General features: G+C 38.0%; 1 protein-coding gene across 1 annotated transcript; it reads left to right on the forward strand.

The window, feature by feature from the left end:
* The first annotated feature begins 4,742 nt into the window (after positions 1-4,742).
* tm2d2 (TM2 domain containing 2) lies at positions 4,743-10,031 on the forward strand. The gene is given in 6 exon segments (XM_029510641.1): positions 4,743-4,945; positions 4,948-5,014; positions 5,067-5,099; positions 5,348-5,435; positions 5,534-5,649; positions 7,577-10,031. Coding segments are annotated over 6 exon segments (630 nt in total). The 5' UTR covers positions 4,743-4,833; the 3' UTR covers positions 7,791-10,031.
* Positions 10,032-11,367: the final 1,336 nt, after the last annotated feature.

Below are 11,367 nucleotides of genomic sequence, written 5' to 3' on the forward strand. Positions count from 1 at the left end.
CCTTTTTTGGGGGAAGACATGCACCTAGAGCCTGAAGAAGATGCAACACAATCGAAACGTTGCGAGCAGGTGCATGAAAAGGCCTAGTTAGGGTTGACTACTAACCCTATTCGATGCTTGGTGAGGTGAACAGGGGGCCCCTGGGAAGTGCGCGTGCACCAAGGCCGTACCCTCAAGGGGACGACCTTTTCACCTTCACACCTGGTACCACACTTTGTACTGGCAGTGGTATTGGGCTTAATGCCAGTCAAACATTGTGGCTTACTCTGAACCTCCCACTTATCTTTGGTCGTATTGTACCAGAAGGTGACAGACATTGGCATTTGTTGTTACTGTTGTTGCATATTGTGACCATAGCGTTTTCACCTTGCATCGCAGAGAATTACTATGTTTTTGAAACATGCAGTTGGAGAACACCACCGATTATTTACTGTTTTGATCCCAAAACACCACTTCATAATCCATTATCTTGAATGTATGCACTAAATTGGTCCATTAGTGCATGTTTGGACTATGAGGTATGAAGCAAACACAAATTCTTTAAGTCCAGCATCAAAATTTTCAAGAATATAACAAAGACACTTGCCGAGATTGCCCATCACTGGGAATCACTTTGTGCTCAAGGTATTGAGTCTGGACCTGTGTCATCTAAAATACTGACTGATGTTGAACATGTGATTGCAGATTCATTTTCAGATTGATACTTCAAGTGAAATAAATGTTACAACTTGGGTTAAACAAAATGGCATTGAGTTTCACTCTGGTCTTGTTGTGTGCACAGATTTTGTTAATGAGATGCCAGTGCCAAATAAGATTCTTTGCATCTGTCTTAAAGGTGACATTTATTTTTTATTATCTGCAATGGAGAGTGAATTTTTTAGAACATTTCCATGCCTTCCATGTTGTTGAGATGATCAGTTGTCAGATCTGATGACCTGAAATACATGATCGCAAGTCTTCAGGTACAGAAAAGTAGTTCATTGCAGTCGATACTTATATATGTGTGTTCTTATTTTGTAAGCCAACTAACACAAGCACAACAACAGCTTCTCCATTCCTCTCTTCTATCAAGATGCCTATGAAATTGAAAGTGAGAAAAATCTAAATGTTGAAGACTCCCCTAGACATATGGAGCACAAAACATGACGTGGAACAAAACCTGACCCAAAAACTTCCACCACATACAGGATTACTCCCATACCAGCTGGGAAACAGAGAAGATTGGATGTAAGACCATGTCATCAGTGTAATGGCTGAGGGAGCAAGTCCCTCCAACCCACAACACTTAGAGAAGCACCAAATGCGGACATTATGCAGCGGCTTTCCAAACAGTTGCCTGTACCCACCAGAATTAAATATGGATCTGTGGAATCCAAGTTTTCACAGCAATCCTTTCCATCTTGCTCAAAACACCTGGAGCAGCTGTGAGACCACGGACAGAGCATTGCCAAGTGGACTGAGACTGGCAGCACCTGTAAGGACACCAGGGTTTCACATCGGTCTTCAACAACATCCTCTAGCACAGGTAAACAAAGAAGTAATGTAGGATTAAGAGTAAATATTTTCAAGACATTTTTAAAGTTGAGTCCTGAGTCATGTTCAATGAAAGACTTTACTTGGTAAAAGCGACCACAGATTAAAAATACTTGTGTGAGACCAATGCATTCAAAGTCTTACTGAAGTGCAAGTACATTTAGTAATTACTCATTGTCTGAGAGCATTTCCTGTCAGTATTTTATGTTAATGTACAGAAATGCATTGTTGTGTATTACAATATCTGATTATGGGCAGTGAGGTGGGGCAGGGCTAAGTACTGTCTCACAGCTTTTGGGTTCCAATTTAACAAACAATCACTGAGAGCATGCAAACTCCATATGCTCCATCTGCTTCCTGTGGCTCCAAGTTTTTCCTTGCCACTGTCTCCAAATGTTTGCTCAGTAGGGATATGTTGGGTCTTTTTCACAACTCCATAAAGAGTTTGGTCTTCACCTGTTCTATATCAAAAATTTCTTAATGTAACACTTGTGATTTGATGCTATATAAATAGATTGAATTTTATTTTATTTAGATTTTTATGTCAGCCTTGGACAGACTGGCGACCTGTCCAGCCCTCACACTGAGTGCTGGGATTAGTTCCATTGGAATGGGCAATGGAAGGTAAGATCTGATTATTTGAATGTATTTTATTAATTTGCAAAACTAATCATGGGCCCAACATTTGACTGACATATAGTAAGAAGTATGACATTAAGATTATAGTAAGAAAAGTAGGTCGATCTCAAAACTTTCGTCATCCCTCATACATGTATATGCTGCATGTACATTAAATATATCTTCTTGAAAAGGATATTGTGCTAAAATGACATGCTCAAGTGCTAGACCATTGTAAGACTTGAAAATCTGTGATACAGCCCTCTTTGGAGCTATTGCATGTGTTTATCTTTTATTAAACTACTCTAATGTTTTTCTTTTATCATCTTCGTTTGCAAACTCTCTCACCTTTATCTGCTTTATCCATATCCAGGTTGCAGGGCTGCTGGAGCCGATCCCAGCTCACATTGGGCAAGGGGTGGGGTACACCCTGGATAGGTTGCCAGTACATTGCAGGGGCCAGCACACAAGGACAAACAGAGACAAACAACCACTCATGCTTGCATTCACACCACCGGTCAATTTAACATCGCCAGTTAACCTATGCATGCATGTCTTTGGACGGTGGGAGGACACCCACGCAGACACAGGGAGAACATGCAAACTCCACACAGAAAGGACCCAGGACGGGAACCAAACCCTCGACCTTCTTATTGTGGGGCGACAGCACTAACCACCACATTGCCATGCTGCCCCGTTTGCAAACTATTTAACACAATTATCAATTAAATTATAATATGTGCAGTATTTTTTGTAAAGTTATACAGCAAAGTCAACAGTATACAGTTTGATTCCTGCTAAACTAAAATGGCAAAAAAAAAAACATGATGATGGGACAATGGAGCAACAATAACTTTGTATTTTAGAGAAAACTGGAAATGTGTAGTAGTAGTGGTAGTAGTGAAAGCAACTTTGCTTTTATTGTGTAATGAAAGAAGAAGGCTACACATTAAATTAGAACCCACACGCCTTATTTGAAATGTGTAAAATACAAATGCTATAGTGTTGTGAGAAATAGCAATTTAAAAGTAGCTTAATACCAACCAACTGCAGGGATTAATATAATGCCACACATGCACGAAAAAATGTGAAATTAAGTTCCAAAATGAGAGTTGAAATTTTGTCTTTAATGGAAATGCTAATCCAGCACTGTAGCAGCTGGTAACACGCTGAAAGTAAGTGTGCCTTTATCAAATTAACGACTTTAAAAGATTTCTTAAATTAGCTGAAGAGGAAGAAATCTATAAAGTTCTAAATTAAGATTAGATTCTATGATGCTTTGATAAAGAATTTTCAAAGGAGCTTTAGATAGGTAGCTAGATAGCTAGATGTACTTTATTGATCCCAAGATGGGAAATTCTCAAATTTTGAACATAGATGAAAAAAATTCAGGCATAGGAATGTCTGGGCATATCTTTACAATATATCAGTGTTTATAGGATTCTACATGATTGAGTGTCTTTGTATTTATCATATCTGTATGTATTTTCATGTTGTTACAGGACGAGACCTTTGGAGAAGAGTTGGAAAAATGTATAACTGATGATAAAGCCTCAACTTTGTCCTCACAGTTAGATGTGTCTTTTCCAAGTGCTCTAGTCTGAAGTGCTCACTGTAGAGAAAAGTTTGAAAATTCTTCTTTGCTTCAGATGGTACCAGACATATTTAAGTGTCAGCCATGATAAGAGCTGATTTAATTTTCTTAATGATGGGGAAAGGCGTTTCCTTGCACACAACTTACTCATTTAGCCCAAGGAGCACTGGGCATTTCTTTATAACAGAAAAGGAGGAAGTGTTGTACAAGAATTCCTTGTTGCAACATCTTGGCAGGGCAGCACCAGTTTTAGATTTGTAGCAGGATCCAAATTTTAAAGAAAGAAATACTATAAACATGAATGCAATTTCACAAAATTGCTTTTCTATTGTGTTAGGCACAAAAATGTTATTATTTTTCTCTACTTAGCAAATGTATAAACATGTCAAAAGCAGAGAATATATTTTTTATTCTGCCCACTTCCTTGTTTCTGTGGTTAGCAAATTAGTATTTATTGTCTCAATGTGAAAATGAAAATGAATCGTTAAAAAATAAAGAAATAATCCCAAAAAAAATTACAGTCTACAGTTCTGTGATTTGTAACCATTGATGACGATAGTCCTAATTAAAACAAAACAAAGGAATTTTAGATGTTAAACTAAAATAGAATGGCACAAAAGTGAAAGTGAAGTTATGAAATAAAAAATTAAAAAAGGCACCAAGATGGTGTTAGAATGAATGATATTCAGACATAAGTTTATTTAAGTAATTTAAAACGTATTTTGTTTTGAACGGATTTGAAAGAAAATTTATTTTTAGGCTTTGGAAGTCAGCAATGTCTGTGAGTTTTTGATGACTTACATAAAACTGTTCCTCTGTTTGTATAACCTGTTTTAATTTACTGCTTGATTAAAGAAGCGTCTTTATTCCAATTTTATCTCCTTTAGTACAGGAAAAGAGAAAGTCGACCCTTCCTTCCTTCATTCCTCCTTTCCTGACTCGACGGCAGTTTCCACTCCTGTCGATGTCTGACGACGTCATAACCACGAGACGGTGACCGAGGCCTAAACAAATTGCCTTCCGCAAAAGTCGCCCTTAACCACGACTGGCGCTTTTTTCAGGGTGAATGCGGTGTTTTGAAGGGGGCAATGATTTCGGTGAATTATATTCTGCTGTGTGGACAGTTGCTTCTACTGCTGACCGTCATTTTCTTACAATGTCTGGAAGGAATTCACTCCCAAAACTCGTCGACAGCGGAGCCTCTAGCGGCGTCTCCCAGCCCGAGGGCCTCGGTGTTCCCGTTCAGAGAGCAGCCACCCCATACGGAGAGTTATGAGATACCGGTGGACGGTGCAAATGATTCTGAGAAAATTGAGTACAGACCCCCCTCACCTGTCGTGCTTTGCAGTTACCTGTGAGTAGCACTACAGCTGGTTTGCTTTAATGCTAACGTTGGTGCTAACCTTTAGCTACTGCTGACAACACTCATTCTGAATATAGTGATGCGATTAATGTCTAAGGCACAGCAGCGTTGGCAGCAATTCTCAAATAGTTTCTAGAATTATTTATCTCTTCTTTCTCGAACATGATGTTTTATCCAAATCACAGTCAGTGATACTCAGTATTGCTCTTTCTTCTTGATATGTTCAATGTGTGATGAAGACCGGAGGAGTTCATCTACTGCCAAGATCCTGTGGATCACGCAGGCAACCACAGTGCCTATCAGGAGTTGGGCCATGGCTGTGTAGGGGTAAGTGCTGTTTTCAAGGCAGACATTATGTTGCTGATTTACATGGGACTTAAATGAACTTTTTACATATATATATATATATATATATATATCTTCAGTGGGGAGGCCAGACTGAGAAAGAGGTGAACCACACTCCTGTTGTGTGCATTGCGCTCGATGATATAGAGTGTGCCGGATCAAGGGAGTTCCTCAGGGGACGTGTACCCTGCATAAAGTAAGGGAACCACACTTGGCATACAACTGCACAACTCTATATATGCGTAAACTTCCTCTCTGAACCTAATGTAAAAAATATTCATCTTAAACTCTGGAATGAAACCTTTTGATCAGCTGTCATGTTAATGTACTGTTCAGGTAAAGTCCACTTTTTCCCCCTTTGGGTTTACTAGTTCTGAGTCTGTCTGTGACATGCATTTAAAATTGAGTAAGTTACTTTTAGTTTACATTCAAAGAATACCTAGAAATTAATTAACAGGTGCATTCATGCAGCCGTTATCTATACTGATTGTCTGTCAGGTTAAGCTCAAATGGGGTATGTATCGTAATGATAGGAAAGTTTACATAGATTTATTTTGACAAGTTTGATTCCCATAATTTTGAGATAGACGAGGTAGCAAACTCAATATTTTCAAATCCTAAAATCCACCCATTGCCTGTAGCACTTATCCTGATGTGTCATTTTAGATAACCCTAACCCCAAGGAGAAATTCACCTATTCAGAGCTCATCAAAATAAAAATGAAAATATAAAAAACAAAAAAGAAAACATTATCCATTCAAAATATAAAAAAACTAAACATTATCTAGTCAGCAGGGGTTGATATCTCTCAGATATTAATACAAGTAACTCACAATGTTTAGTCTGTATCCTGGCAACAGTTTAATGGAGAATTTCACATGGAACTTCAGCAGTTACCTTGGATGGAATGTACACAAGTATTGTTATGACATGACTGAATTCTCTTGGTACATAGTATGGTCTCATACCAACTGCCAATAATTCAATATCTGGACAGCACATCTTTTCCTTGAAAGTAATAAAGCCAGTCCTCCTCCTTTCTTCTTTCCACTAACTTTAGGGTCTGTCATCTGTATGAGTGAAGCCAGGTAGTTCCACACAGGAATCAGAAATGTTTCGATTCAACCAGGTTTCAGTAAAACACATGAGGCTACACTCACGGTATACTTTGAGTCTTCACCAATATCTCTTATCATCGCATCACTTTTGCTGGGCAGAGAGTTGACATTTCCCATGACTATCAATATCTCCATTTCCTGGCCTTCACCTTTGCACCTGCAAGGCAACCATGAAAATACTTCCTTGTCTCAGCTGGAATGGGGTGGATTCGTCCAGATTTGCCCAGTTTCAATGAAAGAACTTCTTCTCTTGAGTAAACTTTTCTCCCCACAGAAATATCCATTAGCAATTGACAAATAAATAATAAAACTACAACAAAAATGAAGTAAAATATGGTAAAAGTTGAGAGCTACCAGACTTTGCTGCTTCTTGTTGAAGTGCATGTTCTAGAATAGAACATAGAATAGAACAACATTGTCTTTGTTGATGACAAAGACAATGTGGATGGATCATAGTGAGATGTAGATACTATGGTTAAAGCATACACACTAAAAACTGGAACCAAAATAAAAAAAAACATTTACGGAATGAAAGGTTTGAATTAAAGACCTTCAGTTTTCACTGTGAGAAAATCCATTCAATCCACCATTGATCTTTTCAAGTCAATAGTACAGTACAGAACCTGATCCAATTCATTCAGATTATATTTAGAGGTGTCATGATCGCCACTAGAGGGCTATGTTTACAATTGTGTGGAAGTTACAAGTTCTTGATATATGCATGTTGCTGAACACAGTTGGAGCATCTGAACATAGACATTGTTTCAGTGCTGCATGACACTTTCCAACCGTTCCACCAATGTTTTGTGTCTTCTTATGGTATGTTCTGCAGGAGTTTTCGTCATTATCATTTAATGATAGTATCAGTTTAAATATTGGGGTGTATGCAGTTGCATATTTTGCTTTGCAGGGACCATGTCATATTTATGTTCATCCATGTTTCCTTCCATCTGAGTTTAATTGGCTTTAAATGTCATTGTGGATTTTTGCTGTTGGTTCTTACAGATACACTGGACACTATTTCATCACGACGCTGCTCTACTCCTTCTTCCTGGGCTGCTTCGGTGTTGATCGTTTCTGCCTGGGCCACACTGGCACGGCTGTAGGGAAGCTGCTCACCCTTGGAGGACTAGGAATCTGGTGGTTTGTGGACTTGATCCTGCTCATCACTGGTGGTCTATTGCCCAGTGATTACAGCAACTGGTGCACCTACTACTGAGCCCTACATCGTAGTATAACCAAGAACTCTGCCCACTTCTCAGTCAGATATTCCCAGTTATCAGGAATGCCATTTGTTAAGCATCTGTGGGCTGGCTTGTTTTAAGATTTACAGCTCTTACAGTGTCCACAGTTATAGCGCAAAGTGGAGAATGAGCTTCTCTAAGATCTCACAGAAAATCGAGAATGATTTTCTTCTAATTTCATTCACTTGAAATTCACCACCTTGCAAACGCAGGAGAATTACTGTGATATGAACTGTTTTCAATTATCTTAGTAGGGCAAAATGGTCAAATAAGGTCACTACAATGCCTGTTTGGTTCTTTTGGCCCAAGCAGACAAGTTGTTGCCTATTATTCCTCATTCCTATGTTTTCTTCACACTGGTTTTGTATACCCAAACCAACATGTCAACATGAGTCAATTGGACTAACAGAGTGGACCATACTGATGGATGTTGTTCTGCATCAGCAATACTACATGGGAAAAGTAACTTAAAAGCTAACCGTAAAACCGTAAAAGCTGACTAGCTATCAAAATGCATGGATTGAGACACAACTTTTCTACACCTAATGTTTCAATGCTTACATGAATGCTTTGATGGGTCAAAAGCAGTGGATGGAATTAATAATTAAGCTTTTGAATTAATGCAAAAATCTGACAAAACAATCCATCATATTACAAAACCCTAAAGTAAATGCAGCAGCTTGCTTGAAAGAAGAACAAAATCCTCTGAGAGGAGCATTCTCACCCACTGATCTGGGATAGAAAGAACCTAATCTCTTAGGTGTAACAGGTCTAATTACTGAAGTGGACTGTGAGGTGGTCAAAAAGCAAGATAACCAACTGCAGAATTTTGTGATGTTGGATGTAGTATGTGATTCTAAAACAATTAGATTCATCATTATAGCAGCATTTAGATCCAGTTAGTGAACACATGCTAAGACTGCTGCAGGAGCATTTGGTGACACCAAGTGAACACTGTAAACGGCTATCAGTTTTCCCCACATTTAGAGCTGACAATGATGACTTAATATTACATCCCCTGGTTTGTTTGCATTAAATTAGTGTGAACACAAAGATTTTATTTTTTTCCTTTCCCTGAAGTCCAGGCTTTGAAGTGATTGATGACCCTGCTACATGTTCGTACAGTGAATATTGAAGCACTTCCTGTTCTGTGGACCATTTTGAGAAGTGGCCTTCATGTCCTAGAAAAAGATACTCCACGTTCTTCCCTGTCTTTGAAAACCCCGTCTGTCGCACAATTGAGTGAAGCAGTCTTGATGACGTCCTTCCTCAGATTACCAAACTGTTCATTTCTAAAACTTCACTGTCCTCTGCTGATTAGGGCCTTCTGAAATTTGTATGTTCCTCTGCATTTTCACTGTATTCCAGCTGGGCTTAGACTGACTAACATTACAGCTTGAGCAAGTATGAGCAATCAACAACAGATGGATTGTAATCATATTAGTCACACTGATGAAGCAGTCATTTAATGGTTGTCAATGTTAGCTCAAGGAATCCAAAGATCGGCACACAGTAAACTCCCTTACCTCGGAAGAAAAAATCTGAGCTACGTTGGAGTTTCTCCCTCCTTTATATTCAGATGTAGATCTTTGCCATTTTAAAATTTCTGAAAACAAATCAAATTCATATTTTTCCCATTGCCTATTGAAATATTACTTTTCCACTCAGCAAAATTTCTCATTTTTGCTTGGAAAGGTTTATGTGCTCATCAACTGGAAGCTTTCAGCAGGAACATTATTTCAGGTGGCTAAACATCTTATGCAGTAGCAAGCATTAAAACAGCTTTACAATTTTCCTCTTGCACGTGTATGAAATGTCAGTTTTTACCATGTACAAAGTCTTCTCCAATTCCTCAGTCTCTGCAGAGTGTTCCTTCATTGTCATAAATAGAATCTGTTATTGGCTGTTCTTTTTTTTATTTGAAGTTCTGGCTTTGTAATTTACTGTTTGTAATATTGATAGTCTTTACATTATTGGACATTAATCCAGTGTACTATTTATTTATTTCCTTGATTTTTTTTTTTTTTTTTTTGCCAGATGTCAGTTGTACTCCTGCAGAGGGAAAAAATATTCCTGGACTCTTATTAATCATCTGCTACAGGAAAACCAAATGTTCTCTGCTTTAGCAATGAGAAGGACTCTCAAGTGTCTCAAATGTGTAAATGTATGAATGTAAATGTTTTACTCTCATATGACTCAGTAAAAAGTATCTGGTAGATTGTGTCCTCATCCTCTGATTAGATTTTATCCTGTAAGGCTTGTGGACTGACCTTCTGCTGGGGTTGTTTCGACTCTGTGTTAACACAAAGTTTGCTTCATGGTGCTAGCTATCCTTCAACATGAGTTACAACCTCAAACTATTTGGGCTGTTTCCAAATCTGCACACTGGAGGTCGCTCAAAGTAAAAATAGTACAATCCAGCCTCTTGGTTGTCATAGGATCACACGTACATTGGCATTTATGACATTTCAAGTGGGCCGAAAGGTTGGAAACCACTGTATTAGGTCAATAAAATGTTCTTTGTTATTATGTGGCAAGACATAAGTGGAACATTTTCTGTAACAGTAAATATGAACTTGAGCACAACCTATTAATATGATATAGGGGTGATGTGCAAATCCAACTCCTGTCATCCAGTTAAAATCATCAGTAATATTAACTGCATACTTCATATATCAACCACACAATGAACAACCTTCTTATTTATTGCTAACTGTAACTATTATCTAGCTATGCAGATAGTTTTGATTTTAAAGGTCAAGGTCTGAAGATAAGGATCTGTGGCATCTTCTGTTTCTAGTAATCTAGCCAGTTGGTTGGATATGCTTGTACCTTGTACTTTGCTTGACAGGTTATGGAGTTGTTTTCTTGGCAGTACCAGCATGATCAGTCATATATATATATATGTGTGTATATATATATGTGTATATGTGTATATATATATGTGTATATATATATATGTGTATATGTATATGTATATATATATATATATATATATATATATATGTATATATATGTATATGTATATGTATATATATATATATATATATATATATATACATATATGTATATGTGTATATATCACAAAACCTGAAGAAAACAACATTGACCTTTAGACAACCTTTAAACAAGTGACCTTCAACCTTAAAAGCCTAAGATGTAAATGCCAGGTTGCCAGGTTGTGTATTGCATGATTAATCGCCCTCTCTAAGGCACTTGCTCCCATGGATGCTCTTATCCAGCTTGACAAACAAAGTAAGATTTCAGAGGAAGATTAAAGATTGCAATCAGACAAAAGGGAGGAGTCAAAGTAGTAACATAGCAAAATATTTCAGCACTGGCATTACAGACCACTGCTGCATGATGTTTAAAGCTTGAGGCATCAACAACACAGCAATACAGGTGCCGGCAGAGATATATGATGCTGCGTGAAATTCATGGAAATGATGCTGTATGGATTTCATGAGGATATGGGAGCAGCAGGCATTGCAGGGGTAGTGATGATTCACCACCTGACAGAGACTTTGGGAAAACAGGTACATATGCTTAGAA

This window comes from Echeneis naucrates, chromosome 9 (assembly GCF_900963305.1).
Source record: "Echeneis naucrates chromosome 9, fEcheNa1.1, whole genome shotgun sequence".
NCBI lineage: Eukaryota > Metazoa > Chordata > Actinopteri > Carangiformes > Echeneidae > Echeneis > Echeneis naucrates.